Source organism: Grammomys surdaster, unplaced genomic scaffold (genome assembly GCF_004785775.1).
Source record: "Grammomys surdaster isolate TR1022 unplaced genomic scaffold, NIH_TR_1.0 125669, whole genome shotgun sequence".
Classification (NCBI taxonomy): domain Eukaryota; kingdom Metazoa; phylum Chordata; class Mammalia; order Rodentia; family Muridae; genus Grammomys; species Grammomys surdaster.
In genome coordinates, this window is record NW_021620506.1 from 558,600 (window position 1) to 580,527 (window position 21,928).

Here is a 21,928-nt window from a genome sequence, read left to right on the forward strand (position 1 = left end):
GTCATGAGAATATAATCTGAGGACAGAGCCTTGGGAGTAAAGAAAAAGAAAGATGAAAAGCCTGAGGAGGAGCAGAGAGGGAGGAGTGAGGCTGAGAGACTTGGGACTGAACACTGAGAGGACGTGAGATAGACAACAGCATAGACAGACAGACAGACAGGCAGGCAGGCAGGAAAGGAGAAAGATGGGGGAGCTGAGAGTTATCAAGTATCATCTGATTAAAACTTCCAACACCTTTTTTTTCTACTGTAGATTTTTCTAAGCTCTGGATATACAGAGCTGACATGCATTTTCAGTCAGCAACACGTATACAAATTTGTATATTAAGCCAGGCCATAATAATCCTTGCTCACGTAGAGAAGACATTTACATACTTCACTACATAATAATTACAGATTATTTTGAAAAGCCAACATAAAAAAGATAGTCAGGCAATTTAACTTTGTCCTAAATAAAACATTTTGCATTGTCAAGGGAAGAAGTCAGTAAAGGGTCAGATAGTTATTTATGCGTTTTTCTTTCCATACTCATAGAGAAACATGGTTAAATAAAATCTTCTCATGAGTGGAGAACATTACTGGAATTAGATTACACACACACGCACATGCACACACCTCTTTAAATTAAGACTCAACTTCACTGGTATATAGTAAATCAAGCCCAAAGCACTATAACCTCTACTTTAAAACAGAAGTAAGTGATGATATGGGATCTAGCCAGAAAGTCCTTCTTTGTGAGGCATTCTGCCATATGGCCCAGCAGCATTTTCAATTCAGGGAAGAGGCAGATGTAAAAGCCTCCTGGGCTGCCCACTGCTGAGATCCACAATTTATCTCTGACCATCTAGTTTCCATGTGATTTCAGAAGCATCAATGCTAATCACATTGGAAGCCTTTATATAAACATTCAGGCTGAGAAAAGCAAGCAGGGGAAAAGGTCAGAGGTATTTAACATAACTAAGCAGGCCTGGAAGAACACAACAATAAATAAAAGAAGAAAGGCTTATTCAATTTATTGACGTCAGCCTCCCACCGAATAAAATACTTCTTCCATTTTTCATATTCACTCAAGTAGCTAGCCACATCTCACTTGAGACTGATATATCTATCTATCCCTCCCTCCCTCTCTCTTTCTCTCTCTCTTTCTCTCTCTCCCTCCCCCCTTTCCTTCCCTCCCTCTCTCTCTCTCTCTCTCTCTCTCTCTCTCTCTCTCTCTCTTTCTCTCTCTCTCTCTTTCTCTCTCTCTCCTGAATTGCCAGGAGTTATAACTAAATAAAAACCAGCAAGGAAGGAAGGAGGGAAGGAGGAAGTGAGAAAGGGAAGTGAAGGAAAATAGTACATAGCTGGCTTAACAAATGGCTTATTATACTTGATCTTCTAGAAATATAGGGGAAAGGGAACTTTGTTTTGCCTTTCATTTCTTCAGCATTCTCAGAGTAATCTGCTTTTGCAAGGTAGTCAGACATGAAAAGCACAGGCCTGAGCAGAACATAGTGTTCAAGTCTCATTTCTTCTTATACGTGAGTCATATGCTCTCCAAATCTCATTCCTATACAACCTTCCCTGCCTAGAAACTCCCACAGAGAGAAGGACAGTGAGCCCTAACAGATACATCAGTAGTTAGGAACTCATTCTTGTCATTTGTTAGGTTAGAGTCATTAAAACACATCACCTCACAAGCAAAGGTAGGTACATGGGGCTCAAGAATACTATCCAGACAGAGTCAGAGATAACTAAAAACTTGATCTTTGATCTCTGAAATGAATCTCGAAGGAGGAATAAAAAGTCACATAGAGAGAAGGGCAGTCCAGAAAGTTCCAGGATTTAAAAATGAGACAATTTCTACATAAGAGTGAAAACAAGGGATTCAGCCTGTCAGGTCTCTGTAACCCTAGCTAGTGTGCTTAACACACAGTGAGAAATACAGTGGCTGCTCATTTCTACTTGGGCTACACAGAATAAATACCACACTGTAAGCTCAACTATTGTTAGAATTTGGAAACATTCTTCACAATGGGCACTGATGGAACTAAAGAGCACATGATACATAGCAGGCTACCTGTTTGCCAACAAGGGGATTTTAAGGAAATACTCTTGCACTGTTCACATGGTTTCATTGCTAATGCTCCCTTTCGAGGTGATGGTACAGAGTGTCTATACAGCAGAAACTCTCATTCATGTCTTAGTGTTTGAGAGCTCTTAATATAACCTGAGAATTAGAGTGGCCTGAGAGTATTCTTATATTTAAATAATCTCGTATTTTTCATTTGCTTTTAAAACCCAATAAAGGGACCCTGGCAGTGGTGGTACATGTCTTTAATCCCAGCACTCAGGAGGCTGAGGCAGGTAGATCTCTGAGATTGAGACCAGCCTAGTCAGAGTCGATAGAGCAAGTTCTAGGACAGCCAGGGCTACATAAAGAAACTCTGTCTCGAAAAATTCAAAAATCCCAAAACCCTATAAATATATTGAAATGTCTTAATTTGTTTTAATTTAAAAATTGGGTCAGTTACTAATCAGCTGAATTCTAGGATTTTTCTCATCTCTAGAGAGAAAGAGAAGCATTTTGTAATTATAAAAGACTTAACACAAGAACTTTGGAATTAGCATTATGACACTGTACAGAATTATGAATATACTTCTCCACTGACATATAGAGCTGTTAAGAATGCTGCTCGTACAAAATAAATTGCATTAAAAACAATGAGCAAAATTATGACATAGATCTTAGTCTCTAAGAGGAATCAAGGGCCCTTAAATAATAGTTGACTCAAGGTCTTGGGTACGGATAACATAAATCTAGAACATTTTATGACTCTAAAAGGAAAAAATGTGCAAAAAGATGATGGAACTTTGTCAAAAGTACAAAAGCCCATTTCTTAATAGACTCAATGATCAAAGAAAATTATAAATAACAAAATGAATAACTGCATTAAGTTTTATGATGCACAAGAAAAATCATTAGTCCACTGTAACCTTTTTAAAAAATAGGAGTTAAGAAACAGATCTTCCTTACAATGAATGCCAGTTAACAAACAGAAAATAAAATAGAAAAATTATAATCAATAAACACTAACATAATAAATGCATAAAAGATTGATCAACAGATGATAAAGTTAGTATGGCAAACTGTGAGATCATTTGCAGTGTTTTACTTTTCCTAAGAAAACACAGAAGGTAGTTCATTTACAGTGGGAGAACCCAGGAGACATTACTTTGGCCAGCTAAACAAACCCTAAAATGAACTATACACCCATTAATGTGAAGGGCTGAGAAGAACACAAGACCAATTCTGTGATATTTCTGCCCAAAGCCATGGCCTATCCCTGTGTCAACGGCTCTAGCATCGGGGAGACTGAGGAAGGACAATCACTGAGAATTTGAGGTCAGCCAGATCTACAGAGTGAGACCTTATCTCAGAAAATAAAAACAAACAAACAAACAAACAAAAAACCATGACCTCATTCTAATTGTAAAATAACATTAGCCAAGCAGATGGAAAACATTTTACAAGATAACTAATGACCTCTTCAAAGAGGTCAAAGTCATATAAGGAAGGAAAAATTCTAAGAAACTGGTTGGAGGAATCTAAGCAGACACGTGTAATATAAGATACTAGTTATGAGACAGATTAGAAAAAGGGGTAATAGAAAAACTGTAAGAATTCATAAGGCTGCAATGCAGGCCAGCTAATTGTGTTAAACCAGGCTTAACTGCCCAGTTGTGATTATTTTTACTATGGAACAAAAGATGTTAAAGTGAAATTAAGTGAGCTGTATACAAGAACTCTTGGGTTCTATTTCTGCAGCTTTTTTTTTTTAATCTAAAGGTAAGTTTTAAAGAAACTACACTATGACAAAAAGGTAAGTTACAATAAGTGGCTCCACTGCAGCATTCTACTTTGAAGATAAAAACTGTTTGAGATATGTTTTCTGTGTTTATGGTATGGCCATACCTAACCGGCACACTGGCCACAGTGACACACCCTCAGAACCAAAGCACAGGTGAGTATAGACAGTACAGCTGCACATTACACTCAATCTAACATGAAGAGGAGCACATAAGAGTTTTCGGAAGGCTGGTCCTTTACTAGGGAAAAATTCATACTCTATTTAAATTCCGTAAAGATATGCTCAGACAAAGCAAGAAAAATCGAGAACTGAAGAATTAGGAAGGCGAATGAAGGGGGGAAACATGGTATTTATTTGCCAATAAAGTTTCTTATAATGCTTTCACTAGGACAGATGATAGAATACTCATTTGGAAAGTAGCTGAAGTCTAAAACTTTATTGACAGTTTCATAATGTGTTAATCTGACAAATAATTTGAATATTCCTTTGTCTTCCTCACAAACTACAGATAAATTAATGTCTATTAAAAAAATACAGATACTTCCCACTTCTCATCACATACACAACACAGAGAAAATATATGTACACGCATATATATTTCCTTCAAGATTTTATATCCTTTGCTTTGAGGTAGAGTTTTATTGGCTAGCCTAGAACTCTGTATATCAGGTTGGCCTTGAGGTGACAGTGATTCATCTGCCTCTGACCTCTTTGAAGTGCTGGGATTAAAGGTATGTGCCACCCTGGCCAGTGACTTTATATACTTATGTAAGATCTTTATAGAAATGAAGGCCTTTATTCCCATTTTAAATATTGTTTCAGCATAGGATTATAACATGTAACAATCCTATGAATAATCAAACAAAGCAGCAGATGGAGCATTCACAAGCATTCAGAAGAGGATGGTCTGAGAGCAGAGAGGAACACAGGCACTGGAGTAACAGAGAGGAAGTCTGGCTGTGATTTACTGACTCTAGGATTCCATTCAAGCTCTTTACCTCAGTGATCTTCAATTATCATGCCAAAAAGAACGGTCAAAACATAACCTAAATAAAGTGCTTATTAACCCTATGATAAATCATTCAAAAACATCCATTCCTTCCACGCTTCATGAGGTACTCTCTGAAAACATACCGGTTGAAGTTAATGTCTGGGTAACTAGAATACTCCGATTTCATCTTGGCATTCCGTCGGGGGAATGTGCAGAAGAAAGCATTAGCTAAAAGACTGGCGATCTGTTCCTGTGACATCGTGACAGAATGATTCATCTTCTGTTTCAGGAGGGGTATTGGCTGATGGAGGAAAACAAAAATACGGATGAGGAAAGCAATAATTAGTTTAGCAATTCTGAAGACAGAGGAACCAAATCACATTTTCTAAATTAAGGCAGGAATAATTTCAAGCTACTCTAGAGCCCTTAAATCAGCAATACTGTGAAAGTCAAGGGCTGATTATCAGAGATGTTGGAAAAATGTACTCATCGGACAAGGTGCAGATTTCAAATCAATAATGACACTGAGGAGAACACAAAACATTGCTTAGTTGTGAAAATCAAGACTGCCTCAGCAAATAAACAATAAATTGCCATTGTAAATATAATTTTAAAAAGACAGAATAAAAATGTAACCCTGATATATAAGTTATGTTCTTACATTTAAAATATTGCGATAAAGTACTTTCTCTTAGTCATAAAATAATTAATATGACTGAATAAGTCCATTCTCTCCTATTCTAAATCAAACTGCCTATTATTAATTTCCTTATGAGAAGCAAATACTAAGCATTTAAAAGAATATGTGAAATTTGCCACACAGAACTAACTATATGAAACTTGTAAGAATGAAGGCATTTTCTACATAATAAAATACCCCAAGTCAGGGATAATGCAGGACATTTTCCTTCAGTGTTCTAATCTAAAATGTCTTCTTGCACCAACCTCAACATCATGAGCTGTAAGTACAATACACAGGACCTGAGCATTGTGTTCAGTGTGCTTTGTTCTAATTTAAATGCTTAAACTGTGGTTTCAAATACATGCTGGTAAAATGAAAGACCATCATCTACCAGTGTCCCTGAGTTTCGGAGTTTAATATAATCAATCCCCTTGGAGTTTCAGAGATCTTCCTTTCTCCCTTTCTGCTACACTCAGAACCAAGAGTGCTGCTATCCACACAAGTCTCAAGCCAGCTGCCTCAAGGGATCCATCCTGGTCACAGTGAAAGCACCACCACCCAAGTGCAGTTAACACAGAAGAACTGCACTGTCCGAAGTAACACGCACTGGTGCAAGAGCAATGGTTTGATGGTAAGAAAAGAAGTTAAATTTACAATTCAACTCTTTCTTCTAAAAAAATTCAAGGGTAAGCAAATAAGGGAAAAGATAAGAAGAAAAAAGAAGAGAAAAGGCAAGGCCGAGGAATCAGAAAGCTCACACTGATCTCCGTCTTCTCTTCAAAACACTGATTCACAAGCCAACTTTGAGGTCAGGCAAGGCCACAGAGTGGAAATGGCTTAAAACACACTTGTGATTAACTCTACCTTTTTGTTTGTTTTGTTTTGTTTTTGGAGATGGTTCCACCTTTTAACTACAATTTACCAAGTTATCAATAAAAATTATTTCAATAATTAGTAAATATTTTAGGCTTAATCAACTTGACACACAAATATTTATCCCCTGTCAAATAGTTTTTTTTTTAAAAAGAATAAGTAATTTCTTGTTCTCTGGTGAGAAGAGCTACGAAGAAGCTCACATTTGGTGAAACAAGACTTACTGGCAACCCACCTAGACAAAAGAAGAGGATAAATATTATAAATCAAGATATTTCAAAAGGTTCAAAATCTGATCCCTTTGATTTTCTTTTTAAGAATCTAAGGTTTATCTTTTAGATTTGGCCTATAGTGTGTTAGTGTGGCAAATCATTAAATGCAAGCATACGCAATTCAACTTGTCAAAAACATATTTCTACTTCAAACTAAAATGTTAATTTTTCCCAACAGAGAATGACTTTTCTGTAAAGAACATAGATCAAGATTAAAACCTTCTCCCCACCAGTATAGGAATGAAAGAACGAAGGAAATCTGAGCCAGGATGAAAAGCTGCACAGACATAAATTGATGTGACTCAAAGCAAGGAGAGTAAGGGAAAAGGATGAAGGGGACATTAGCAAGCAGCTTCCAAGACAAGTAACAAGAGTTGTTTTAAAATACATTTCTTTTTCTAATAACAGTAACCTTTATATCAGACATAATGCATTGCTGAGTTGACACCCAAGTTATGCAGCCTTGGAAACCTCACAGTAAAATGCCAGTGCTAGTAAACACAGCATAATGGAGAATGTTCACTGGATCTCGACTGAAAACATCATGGCCCCAAGTAGGCATGTGGACACGTTTAGGATATTTGTGGCTATCCTCAGAGTATGTGCTTATAGTTTTAGATGTGCAATGAGTGCTATCATCCTATACACCCAGAAATGGTTCAGCCTAAAATATCCACAGGGCTCCTGTGGAGCCAGTGTTAGCAGAATCCTGCCTAGCAATAAAGTATAGTGAGCTAACCCTAGAAATAGAAGAGAAAGACAAATTCAGTGTGGTGAAAAAAACACATGAGGAAAACTATGAAAAACAAAACCACAACCTTCTATAGAGTTTAAAAGTGTGTTCACAAGCTCCTTAATATTTCTTCTTTATGGAGTCTCCATTGACATTCTGCTGTCATGTGCACGCGCGCGCTCGCGCGCACACACACACAAGTGCACACACACACACACAGGCAGCACTAATTAGATTCAGTGTGTAATAAAAAAGAAAAAAATAATGATTATATGATGTTGGGGAGGTAATGGGGAAGGCATCTGAAAGGAGGCCCTGAGGGGAGTGAAGGAGAGTATGACCAAAATACATTGTTTACATATATGAAATTCTAAAAAGAAAGAAAGAAAGAAAGAAAGAAAGAAAGGAAGGAAGGAAGGAAGGAAGGAAGGAAGGAAGGAAGATTACATTAAAAAAAAAAAACCTGGAGGAGTCTAATTTCTTTCTCCCTGGGTATGGTTTAGACTAAATGACTAGCTTCCAATAAGCAGAGAACTTGCAGAAGTGACACAGGATAAGATCTGGCCCTGAAAGGCACAGCAGCTTCCCTGTGCTCTAAGGAAGTCAGCTACTAAGCCTTGAGAAAACCTAACCAGCACATGCTTTAGATGGCCACAGTCCTCACTGACATTCTGACTCCAACCACAAAGGAGACTCTAAGCCACACTTACTCAGCAAGCTGCTCTTAAATTCACAACCAACAGAGTTACTAAGATGGTGCATGTCTACTATTTTAAGTTACTAAAGCTTTGAGGTTATCTGTTAGGGGGCAATGTATAATTAATCCAAACACAGTGATGTAATATAGTACTTTTTTTCTTTTCTCTCTTTTTCCTTTCTCTCTCCTCTCTTTTCTGTCTTTTTTGTTTTGTTTTGTTTTGTTTTTTTGAGACAGAGTTTCTCTGTGTAGCCTTGGCTGTCCTGTCCTGGAACTTCATCTGTAGACCAGGCTGCCCTTGAACTCAGAAACCTGCCTGCCCCTGCCTTTCAAGTGCTGGGATTAAAGGTATGCATCACTACCACTTGGCTCTCTTAGTTTTAAAAGTTAAGAAGTACCATGAACTCAACCATTATAGCAATGTATCATTTTATAGGAAGGTGAGAAATGTAGGTAGTTTTAAATAATCTTGAAAAAATATATCAAACCACTATTTTAAAATAATAGTTTCTAAAAGACATTGTTTAAACAAACGGAGGAAAAGGCGTCTGAGTAAACAAACTGCAGCAGTGGAAAGGACGCTAGAAATTGGGTGTTGCATCTTTCATGTTCTCTGGCCATGTCCTCTCTAGCCTCTGACTTTTCTAGGGCAGCAAAGCCATCACATTCTTTAGCAGAACCCCCTTTCCCAGCTCTGCCAAGTGAGTCCAAGGAAAGCACTGAGGCAGTTACATTTACTAACCTGGGTGCAAATATTTGGCAGACAGAGTGCAATTTTCACCATGTCAGGTAAAATAGACTGATACAAATGTTGGGCCTCTGCTTCTTCAAGAACCTGAAAACCAATGAAATACATTGTGTGTATTAATATTAGTGAATAGTAACTAATGGATATACATTTGTGCTAATTTTGAATTCCCACTGTATCATTACCAACAAATACATGTAGAAACATGCTAACAGGTCCACCATGAACTTACAAAATCATATAGTTTACCTAAATGTCTTCCAAAAATGAAGTATCTCAAAATCAAGTCTCTCTAACATAACAACATTCACCAATAAAATGTAATACTTGTTAAACCAGCAAGTTGGCTCAGCAGGGAAAGGCACTTGCCACCAAGCCTAAGACCTGAGTTCAATTCCCAGGTCCTATATGGTAGAAGGAGAGAACAAATTACTATAAAATGTCCTCTGACTTCCATATTCACACATGTATGCACACACATACACACACACACATGCTTGCACATACAAATAAATACATAAATGAATGTGATTTTTTTAAAAATTTAATACTTGTAAATGAAAAACAGCACACTCTACCTTGATTATGTCAGAGGACCCATTTAATTTCAACAATTATTAACATAAAAGCACCATAATTACTCTGAAGCATACTATCTGTCCCCAAACTAAACCGCTGTGCACAAAACAATGAGGCTCTTTATGATTCTAGAGTTCTCCCTGTATCGCAGCAGAAAGCTCACCAAGATGACACTCGTGGTCCATGCTCACCTATTTTTGAACTCTACAGCAAGGTGATTATTAATTCTAGGGAAAACAACAAGTAGCAATAAACGTAAGTACTATTTGTCAACAACCACTGTAAAAAACAGGACTGATGAAGCTAAAATAAATCTGGTAACATTGGCAGGACAATGAGGCAGTAATAAGCCTTCTACTAGTGGTGATGGGGAATCTGAACCAAAGCCAAGACCTAAGTCCTTACAGGAGAGAAAGTCAATACACTAAACAGGCTAGATATGGTAGCGGACCATCTGTAATTCCAGCACTCCAGAGGTTGAGGCAGGAGGACTCTTACAAGTTTTAGGCCAGCCTGGGTTATGGAGTGAAATTCTACCCAGTTCAGAACAGTTAAGTGGCTACATCTTTATAATAAGTGTCTTTCAAGTCTGCTATAAACAAAAACTAAAATTTAAAAGTATGCATCCATAGTGGACACATGGTTGAAGGTTATTTATGTGACTAGTTAGTTTGCCTCATTGAGTTATAATAATTATATATATAGAATATACCTCATAGCTAAAAGTAAAGATGACTGTTTTCCTACATCTGAAAACGTTAGGACATGTTAATGTATTTGTTTACAACATTCAGGCTCTTCTATCTTCTAGTTCATAGTTCCTTTATGCTTTTTAAGCCTTTTCATTTTGAAGAAATTAAATATTGATAGGATGTCATAAAAACAGCATGACAAAGTTATTATACCTTTTATACACTTTCCCTCAATAATCACATTTTATATGCCCTTTACCACATTATTAGAACCAGTATATTGACAAAGTAACTTTTATTCACCTGATCTAATTGTCATCTCCAAGGCTCACTGGCTCCGTCTGCTAACCTAGTCCTGGAAGCTTCTAGTCGCCTCCTTACAATCTTATCTAGGCCTAGAATGTTTTCAGCCTCTAAGACTGATGAATAAGCTCACCCTTTCTTGTTCTTTCTGAACTCTGGCTGGCTGGTTTAACTCAGCTATTCTGGCTCAAACTCCTCTCCAAGTTAATTCAATCTGGTTTCTCTCATGGCCTCTGACTGAATTGCTCTGCTTGGCTGCATATTAACTTTAGCAATATGTTCTAATCTTCTAGCTCCTTTATGGCTCCACCTGCATCTAGCCTGTACTCTCTGTGCAACCTATTTCTTTATAACTGTCCCAGTAAAACTGAAAACTCCCTTTCTTTCCTCTTTCATCTCCCCTATTACCTGCCCCCGACCCCACACTGCTCTCTTATGTAGCTTCTCTTTTCTCTCTGTTCTCATCAGAGTTGGGCCAATCCTACTATTCTATCAAATCTTTCCTTGACTCATCACTTTGTCTGCCACTCAATTAGACATCACTTTCAAACCCATGGTACTGATGGGAGAGCATATGCAACCATTAGGTGACCAATCCTACTAAAAGGTCACTGTGAGCACTGCTCTTATGAGGCATTAATATAGTTCTCCTGAATCCTTAACTAATTCTCAGAAGAGGGTTGTTATATTAAAAAAACAAAAACAAAAACTTTCTCTGTCTCCCTGGCTTCTTGTCTCACTATGTCTACACCATATTTCCATTTTCATGACAGAGCCTAAGAGGCCCTTAAACATCTAGAACTGGGGGAAAAATGTTTCTATTCTTTATAAAGTACCACTTACTTCTAATTTTATGTTTCCTTTCTCCTTTTTATAGGTTACTTTAGAACAGTAGAGAATTTCATTTGTGTATCAAAAACAAAACAAAAAATTCAGATTGCATCTTTTTAAACAGAAAAATTAAAATAACTATGCACAGAATACCCAAATGCATACTGTTTAGTTTCTATATTCATCTTTTATTACTTTTGCTTCCCCATTTGCCTGTATTATTGGGAATTCACTTTTAAATTCATTTTTAAGTTACACCATTACATTTCTGTCTGTTTATTCATAAAATAAAAGTAATTCCTATAGAATTACAGGATTTTTAACAAATAGCAGGCATGATTATGATGGCAAATTATTTAGCTCTCTGCCTTGTTTAACATTTCACATACACTGCCACTAGTTAAACTTTAGGAATTCATTCTCATCTTTGTGTGAAATTTTCTCCCTCTTGTTTGATGGGTCCTTCCTCCATGACCCTGTAACTGAACCCACCTGTAAGAGCAGTTATTACAGTTTATAATTATTTTATTAGTTTTCTTTCCTTGCCTCAAATGTACAAAACACTGAATATATAAGGACTGTGCTGTGAACCTCTCAAATCCCCACTACCAAGCACAGTATAGCATACTCATCATTTGCTGAGGAAGAGTTGACTGACAATGGAAAAGCTGGGGATGCAGCTCAGTGACAGAGTCCTTTCTTAGCATGTACAAGGCCACTGATTTGTTCTCCAGTACCAGTACACACAATAAAACAAAGTTAGTGGAGCTTGGGAGTTAGGAGAGCCCAGTGAGTAAAGTACACCCGTACTCATGAGGAACTGAGTTAGATGCCCAGAAACCATATTTAAAAAACAAAGGACAGCAAAAGCAATACAGGAGAGGCAGAGAAACAGGTGAAGTGACAGTTGGATTCCTGGGGTTTGCTAGCCAGCTAGACAAGCCTAGAGAGCAAGTCCTAGGACCCTGTAAGAAACCCTGTCTCAACAAAGCAGAACCAAACAACAAAACAGCCAAGGTGGATTGCTCCTGAGGAGTGGCACCTGAATGTGACCGCTGGCCCCAAATACATACATGCACATACATGTGTACCCACACAGAAACCCCCAGCCAAACAAAAGCCCACATACAGTTGATGGTCATGAAAGCACAGTTTGTCCCAAAAGAGCCCTGCAAAACAGAAAATACAAGAATACTCAAGAGGACGTAAAAAGTTCACAGGTAAATCAGTTGTTTTATACTAAAAAACTGAGTGGCAGACATTAAGATTGGATGTCAGGGTTTTCTCCAGGATAACAATGAAGAGTATTTTAGAAAATGGAGTGCTAACTTAGAAACTCGAAAAACTAGCTATAGAGCCAGATGTACATATATTCTCTAATACAGGAAACCCTAAATTCTTCCTTTCCTTATGGAAATGGACAACCCTACGGCTCTGCTTAGTTCCCAGCTATTAAGGTTCTAATAATAGTGTTTGATAGATACTAGACTCCATAGCTCCATGCACAAAGTCAAAGGAGATTAGGTAATAAGCCAGTTACTCACAACTATTTTGAAGCCTCTTTCTCTTAAAAACAAAAACAACACCCCCACATCAGTAAACCTTTGAGTCCTACTGACTGCTCCAGCAGGCCCACCTGTATTCATACTCTCTCTTAACCAATAAGCTACTCTGACTCAGCCCCTCAGCCACCCTTAACAGGAATGCTACATGACGTAACTGTGTCCTGCTGCTCAATCCCCTTTGGTTTCTGCCCAAGTACATCCTGATGTGTCCCTGCTCTGCTTGAAAGCTTTCAATGGTTTTCATCGCCTTCTTAATATAGTACAAACTTCATAATTTAAGATATTTATGTATCTACATAATATTAAATATTGATAGTAGATAATTAAGCTTTAGATGTCTACCTAAATATTAAAGTATTTAGTCTATCCTGACCTAGATGCTTATCTGGTCTTATTTAGCATATCATAAAAGCTGGTATCCACACAGACAAATATCCACTCTCCTGCACATTTTACAAACATAGCAGCTCAACGATTCAGTCTTCCGCAACACCTACTTATACGTCTATGACTGTAATGCCTTTCTTTAATTCCTAAAAAATTTTCTTGCTATCTTGTTCAAATAATAATTGCTTCTAAGTCCACCCATTTTTCTTTTCCAGTTCTCTCCTGCACTGTTTCTGTGTTTCTTTTTTTTAAATAAGAGCCTTAAAATTTTCTGCTGTACGCTGTTATTTATGGACACGCTTTGTATCACTTACTAGAAGTTCCTTTAAGACAAGATTAATGGCTGGTTCCCCATGTCTGGAACAGTGATGTTCATGTGTGACAGTGTTAATAAAAATACTTTAACAGCCATCTATCTCACTCAGCTTATTAAACAAAGCTCGTCCTCCTTTCTATTGCTGTCCAGAGTCTACAGCTTAGACAAGTTACTACAGTAGGCTCTTCAAAGCTGGCTGAACTGTTTAGCAGCTCAGTCTTCTACAATGTATCTTAAACCTACCAGAAATTTCACTAGCATATTACAAGTCTCTTCAAGTTCCTATTTCAAAAATTAAAAGTAAGTCAAAATTACTAAGATGTTCCATGTTAACTTATTCTTTAGGCATGTTTCAGAGTACAGAAAAATTAAACATTAGAGGAAAAAGAGAAATTATATCACTAAATTATGTAAGAGTAAAAAATCAGCTAGAGAAGGTGAATATTTCTAACATTTATCTGTGTACAACTCAGGCTGACACTTTGAAGAGAGGAATGTGACAGCTTACAAGAAAACAAACTTACTCATTCTCCTTAATTTCTGAAGGCTCATGAAAGTCTGACAGGCCAGCCACAGGGTGATCTCTCATGTGTATCACCCATCACAATTATGGCTTCAATAACAACATTCTCTAAATTTTAATACAACTGGTTTTCAGGAAATATCCAGTCTAATATTTTCATATTTAAGAAGGTAAGCTTCACAAATTAGCAGCTAACTAATCTGTAGCTCTGAATAAGACTGTTCAAACTTTATTTCATAGCACAGAAAGAGCTATAAAATAAACGCAATGGCAGAGAGCAGATGTTGTGAAGACCAAAAGACCCCAGGGGCCTGCAGTAGAGACAAAACACATGCTGTCTACAGAGCCACCCCAGCCCTATGCTTCCTCTCTTTCCTTTGTTAATGGGCTAGCTATACATGGTTTCTCATGACTCAAATCTGGGAAATATTGATAAAAATCGTAACTCACTAAAGCATCTGAAATTATATGCTCTAAAGAAAAAAGAGATTTTCTGAATTTTAAAGTATTTGTCTTTTAACAGATATAATCTACATTTGTCCTTAGACTAATTTGATAGTTCTCTGCTCAGATACTGTTCTTTCTTTCTAGCTGGGGGGTAAGGGATGGGGAGGGCATGGTAGGCAATGGAATCTTTCTATTTCTAATTGGTAAGTTCTTTATTTTTTTAGTATAATTACTTTCACTATTATCACTTGACTTACTATGTAGCTTAGGGCAGTTATTTAATAGACATTGTGTATGTTAGAAAACATTAAAACAGGTGAAGTGACAGTTGGATCCCTAGGGTTTGCTATAAGCTTTTGGATTAAAAAAAAAAACAAAAAAAACATAACTCTCAGGTGAATAGACTTAAATTTCTAGTGAATTTGTGCCCGAAATTGGTGTGCCACTTTGTTGAAGGAATTATTTAAAATTGGCCACTGGTCAAGCCGACTATTTAAGCTGCGGTGGCTCTGCCTAGCTCAGCTACCATATTTCTCAGCCAGAGGCCATGTACACACTACAGCTAGAAATGGCCAGCCAGAAACACCAACCCTGCCACCCACGAGACGCCAACGTGGGAGATGGCTCTGCCAATCTTCTACACTGTCTCTGCAAGGCTGCGCATTGCCTAGACCATCTAGCCATCCATATGGGCCCAGTAGGAAAATGAGACTCTAATGCTTAAATTATCCAAAAGCTTATAAATTTGGTAATGATCAGTAACAAGATGCTCATACAATCAGAAGTGTAACCCAATACCCAACCTAGATACATCAACTACCTTTGACTGCTACAGACACGTGAACATCCGACTTCATGTTCCCCCCTCTCTCTCTTGTTCCTTTCTTCTAGCTCCTCCTCTTCCTCTCCTTACTCCTCCCACCTTAGCTCCTCCTACAGCCCAACTAAATATAACTCATATACCAGCCTCCCCAAAAGGGTTTCAAAAAACACATTCCATAAAAACTATGTACTGAATTTAAAAAAGAAAAGGGGGTGGGTGGGAAGCATTAAAAGTCCAACTTAACATACAGTATAGAAACACAGATGGAGGTCAAGTAAAGCATCATTGGGACACTGCCAAGAAACTAGGGACAAGTTCATACTCAGATGGCTATGTTGCTCTGGAACATAAAAACATAGGCAGCTCTTCCATAGACTTCATCAGAAGGTAGCTTCTTACTTCTGGGCTCAAGGAATCTCGTAATTATATGAATACTACTAGAGGAAATGAAACGAAGACAGAATGTTAGGGATATTCTTTCCTAGAGTCAAGATGGTTTGTCGTTGGATTATGTCTCCAAGATTCCTGACTATCAGGGTTTTGTCCATTGTTCCTAAAAATCTTTCCAAACACACAAAAAAAGGAATCAGCCTTCAGGCCATGCTCACCAATGCCTTTTATTTACTGTCCAGTTTTTAAGGGGAAGTGATAAACAGCTCTAACAGTCCCAGTGTCCTCTACATGCATGATAATCAGGGTTCTTGCCATCAGGTCTACCAAACAGGCGGTGGGTTCTACTATGTAGTAGAGAATGCTTCAGGTCTGTACTAAATGTATCCTGTCAATTTCAACCATGTGCTTTTTGTAACAGCATGTAGCTATCCACCTACAACTTAGGTAACTGTTCTTTCAATTCCAAAGAGTCATCCTCAAATGATTCAAATGGCATCCAATCCCTATCTCATGGATTCTATGTGGCATCTTCTGGATGGAAATTCAGATGGTTAAGCTTAGGCCTCAAAACCAAAATGGTGTTTCTTCCCCTTATGAGTCTACTCAGAGAGCCAATACTGCACAGCTATTTCCTACAGATGATACATTCCATTTTGGAGGAAGCTCATTAAATTAAAGAAGTAAATAAACATTTCAATAACTACAGCAAGTCCCTGAAACTGACCAGACTGACTAAGGCCTCTCTCTCCCTAAATTTATATAAACAGAGAGGACTGCTTAGAGAGTATTCTCTAAGATCAGGCCGGCTGCCTAGAGTGGACAGACCACCTGAGTTGCCTAGAAGAAACATGTACCAACCTGTACAGCTGCCTGTAAGTTGTGTAGTACACTCCAGGTATCCAACTTTTGAGAATGGTCACCCAAGCTAAGGAGGACTTTTGGTGATGTATCTGTTTTTAATCACTTCAGTTCCTGTAAGTAACCCCAACAAACTCACTGGTTCACCAAGCTGGACTTGGACAGACTTTACTTTTGGGTCCCTATCTGGAGTGAGTAGATGTTTATACAAAGTCTCACCAAAAATAGTGTCAGACAACACTCAAGTTGCTGCACAAAGCACTGGGCATGCAACGAGATCTAGACTAATCTCCACTCAGACCAACAGACTCATTGAAAACACAAAGAGAGAAAGGAAAACAAGGGGGAAAGATTTGCTTTCACTAAAGCCCCACTTACAGCTGCTCCTAAACACATCTGCTTCTAATGAGTTTTTCATTGGCATTAATTTCTTGCTTTAGGAAATAAGCTATCAAGGACTTAAAATTCTTAAAAATTAAGACTCCTATGAATAAGACAAATTTCATCATATGTATCCTAATTTCAAATAACTAACAACTAATTTGGGAATAATCTTAGAAAAAATACGTCCACTCCAGTTCTTGAGACAAAATAGGACTCTAATCAAAAAGTCACACTATTTCTAAGACTCAATTCATTAAAAATGAAGACCTTTGCAGTTTCAAAAAATATGAAGTTCTTTCCTATACAGTATTTACTGTATAATCACTGTTTTTCAAGCTAACAATAAACTGCATAGTTTGTACTTTTAAATGTTTTTGCACTCTATGAAATATTTTTAAACTTTTAATTTTCGTGAGAATTAAATGACAGCTTACCAAACTTATAATGCAATAAAGAATTGCATACAAATAAAGAACTGTACATACATAGAGTGCTTCATTCTTAATAACTTAGTATTAATAAACAAAACTACAACATGAATTTCTCTTTAATTAAAGCTGAAACAAACCTAATTCTCAAAAGGTTTGAGGGCGCCCCCTGGTGGCATATTATTTAGAAGAAAAAATTCATTCGCAATTAAGACAAACACTACTACAATAAAAATATTTTTAATTCATTAAATTCTACGTAGAAACAGGATTATTTCAAGTAATATATCATCTAGAAAAATTCAAGCTGTGATAAAAATGCTAAGAAGTTACAGAAGTCATTGTTCATCTACTATATGTCTAGACCATCAAGTTGAGCTTTGTGAAGAATAAACAAACACTACAAAGCCTTTTCCTTTTGGCATGAAACATGTATTCAATAATCATAAGGGTCATATCTACCAACTCCCCCTCTTTTCTCTTCTAATTGTCAATTTGAGGTCAACTGTCATCTTATACAATTATTTTGAAATGTCTCAAGAGATTGTTGCTCAAAGCTCACACTTCCATCGCTGGAGTCATGAATTATAAAACACCAGTCCAGTCTGGGAGAAGCTTAGCCTCAGGAGAAATATAGATATTTCATACAGAATATGAGAAACAAAGCAAGTGCAGGGAGGGGAAGACAGGACAGTACTTTGAGCACACAGAACTTTAAGAAGAGGCTGAGAGGATAGAAGAGACACCAAATCCAAACTGAGCCTTGAGTATGGAAGGAGGGAAGCAAATAGCTTACCAGAGAACCACAATGAGGTTTTTAGACTATGAGGTGAGGGACAGGAAGTGATGTCATAGAGGTGCACAGAGGCAACACTGAAGAGAACAGCACAGTACACAGGGTTAGCTAAACAGTGACTGCACTATACCAACAGAACCATAACAGTATGGATGAGACCATGCAATAATAAACACTAGGCTGAGCATCAGGAACCTCAGGAAAGACAATTACAGCATCGGATACGATGAGAGGGATGAACAGTTGACAGGAACTAGAGGCTGAGGTTAGCTAAAATGATTAACAAATTCTAATTCCATGTAGCTGCAACTGTCTAAGCCAGGCATGGTGGTGCATGTCTTTAATCCCAGCACTTGGGAGGCAGAAGTAGATAGATCTCTGTGAGTTTAAAGCCAGTCTGGTCTATACAGTGAATTCCAGGCTAGCCAGGGATACACAGTGTGACCCTGCCTCTAAAACCAAGACAAAACCTGCTACCACCATCAACAAAAACCCTCTATGCTTTGGTTTTCAGTTCTTCACTTGTAAAACAAATGCTTTAACAACGCCTAGCTATGGGGGAGTTGTAAGAATTAGAAGAGGAAAAGGATACTACTTTATACCATACAAAGTAAAGCTCTCAAAAAATAAGGCCTGCCACTGTCTCCATCAAATAGACACAGAGAATGTTCCTTTAAAGAGAGAAAAGAGAATATCTTGCAGTAGATGCAAATCTTAGAGGAAACTGAGCTAAGACTGAGCCTGGAATACTCTGTGATTTGTATGCAACAGGCATATAAGAAAGTAAATCTCTCTTATGGGAAGACAGGAATCAACTGACAAGAAAGGGCTGTCAGAGCCTAAATAGCTTCAAGGTTCCACTGCCAGAAGAAGGTGCCTTTTGTTTGTCCTTAAGCTGCTGAAAATATTCCATAGTTTACTATACTGGGAATGGTTCTTTCTTTAGAAACTGTCTTTTTCTAGTACCCTTCTTATAATCAAATAACACCAATGGCAAACCAGGAACCATGACATTCCACTTACAAAAAGGGAATACATAAGACTTATTCTTAATGGGTTGCAACATAAAATATTAAATGCAAATTACATTAATAGGAATTAAGGCATCACATCAAACTGGGTACATAAGATGCCAAAAACAGACAGACAAAAACGTAGCATAGATCATAATGAGAGATGTACGTCTAGGGTGAGGTTAAAGCATGGAATCATCATCCTTCTAACAGAGTAGGCGTCTGAATAAAGACATCAATACCAAAGCCACATTTAAAAGGAATAGCTACTTACTTCTTAATTCAAATTAAAAAATGAAAAGACAGCAGCTAGAAGCCATCAGTATACTAGATTAATTTTATTATTAGAATACAGAACAAACTCTACTGAATTGATTTCCACTTTTGAGTATCCACTACATCTGACATCCTTGTGCACCAAGTGATAAATACAATCTAGTATTTTACAATCAGAAGATAACTAACTGTATCAATGACACACATGGAGAGCTCCCCTAAGAATGAGCTTCTGACTGTCAAAGCAAAGTGCCTCACTGCAATTGTATGAATGTATTCTATGGGAGGGCTATGAACTCCATTTAGAAGAACCATGAATGCAGATCTTACCCACACACCAACACACATAACCCCAGTGTGGAAGTGATGATGGAACATGGCATAGTCCGTGTAAACCTCAGAGTTATAATTTATCTGCTTTAATATTTTAGTGACTCTGATTAGATGCCTTTTGGCTTCTACAGTTCTCATGAATTAAATTAGTTTGTGTTGTAAAGTAATGCAGACCTTATTGATTCCAGAGACTCTGAGTCACCAAGGGAAGAAGTCCAAAAAGGCTACTTCCACTGAATTCCAAGTCAGAGGCTTGGAAGCTACAGAGATAAAGACATTAGCTGTAGTCTTATGAAACATCCCAAGCTGCTTTCATTTGATTAGGGATTTGCTACAGGCTCTTCATGACAAATAGAACAAGGACATTTACAGTTTTTAAGTGTTTAAGACAGACCCAGAAAACAGATTATCTATTAATAATTCTAAGTCAGAAGGTACAAAGTATGTGTTCATTAGCAAAAGCATATTTCTATAGTACCAAAAAGGAGTAGGAAGAAGAGGAGGAGAAACGGGGGGAGGAATAAAAAGAAAAACCCACAATGCCAAAGGGCTGCAATGGAGAAAGCCAACATCCTTACTGATTACTGGATACAGAAGTCTGTTTAGAGTTAGATTTCTGTTTGGGATTCTGAAGACACCTGATTTACCAACAGCAAGGATCAAGAAAAGTTAGCCAAACCTCAAGCTCAGGTCCGGATAGGGGGAAAGGGGACAGCTCACAGGAAGAAGAAGGTGGTACATAGGACAGCTACTACTGATGACAAAAAGCTTCAGAGTCCACTAAAGAAACTGGCTGTGAACAATATAGCTGGTATTGAAGAGGTGAACATGATTAAAGACGATGGAACAGTTATTCATTTCAATAATCCCAAAGTCCAAGCTTCCCTCTCCACTAACACCTTTGCAATTACTGGTCATGCAGAAGCCAAACCAATCACAGAAATGCTTCCTGGAATATTAAGTCAGCTTGGTGCAGACAGCTTGACAAGCCTTAGAAAGTTAGCTGAGCAGTTCCCATGACAAGTATTGGATAGTAAAGCACCCAAACCAGAAGACATTGATGAAGAGGATGATGATGTTCTAGATCTTGTAGAAAATTTTGATGAAGCATCGAAAAATGAAGCTAACTAAAATCCTGTGGTTTTGGAAGCTCGCATGGACTAGATTTAACAACCAGCTCTGTTGTTCCAAAGTTTTATAGACATGGAGAACATCACCTGTTATTAGTTCAGTAATATATTTTGTATATTAATGATGCTGTTTGCTCAGCTTTCTCGGTCATTTGATTTTGCATTTTGCACTTCTTCCCAGAATCCATCTTCCCAGGATCTATTTATTCTTTTGGTCAAAATATGAAGTATTGGTACAGTTTGAGGGTGGTTTTTGGGGTTTTTTTGGAGGGGGGAACTTTTGGTGTGTATGTATATGTATGTGTGTGGGTATGTGTGTACACAGTGAACAGCAGATTAGATAACAGTTATATCTATCCTATTCCTTCCCCACCACAGAAATAAAGCAAATCTTTACAACAACAACAACAAAAAGAAGTCTGTTTAGGTTTGAAACAGTGGTCACCACAACTACTTGTCTTAGGTTAGTTTTTTTCAAGCTATTTTAAAGACCACTAAAATTCAGGAAAATATTTATAGACAATCAGCCAGGAGGAAGGGCAAATCTTTAATACACAAAAGTTTCTAAGCATATTGATAGTTACCATCATGAGACAACCTACTCACAACAGTATGCTATATTCTGGAATACGCCCCTGTCATGTGTAAGTACACTGATGCTCAAGTGACAAATATGCTCACACTACTGACTTTTATGCTATTTAACGATGTCTGATTTATGCTAAATTTTGCCTAATCATAGCATATGACTCAGGTTTTAATCAAAACTGACACCCAAAAGCCCACCCACCACTTGGCTCATGTGCAGCAGGAGCCACTACAATGTGCAAGTATGTGGTGGAAAGATGGAGAGAAAGAGAAGCTGAATGGTTTGAGCACCATGAAGAGAGGTGAAACTGGAGATGTGAAGGTGGTGAGGAACAGCCTGATGTGAGTAGCCTGCTCTACCATGAGAGGCCATGATGAAGTCCAGGCCCATGCTGCCACTGAGGGCCATGTCTGGGT

General features: G+C 37.7%; 1 protein-coding gene and 1 pseudogene across 2 annotated transcripts in view; one reads left to right on the forward strand and one right to left on the reverse strand.

The window, feature by feature from the left end:
• The window catches only part of Parg (poly(ADP-ribose) glycohydrolase), a 109,146-nt gene that overhangs the window by 54,273 nt on the left and 32,945 nt on the right, over window positions 1-21,928 (reverse strand). For both annotated transcript variants that reach the window (XM_028787512.1, XM_028787511.1), the window contains exons 8-9: window positions 8,841-8,933; window positions 4,985-5,142 (exon numbers count right to left, since the gene is read on the reverse strand). In XM_028787512.1, the coding sequence (XP_028643345.1) occupies window positions 4,985-5,142; window positions 8,841-8,933 (251 nt within the window). The remainder of the gene's footprint in view (window positions 1-4,984; window positions 5,143-8,840; window positions 8,934-21,928) is intronic.
• Window positions 18,200-20,924, forward strand: LOC114638911 (annotated as a pseudogene).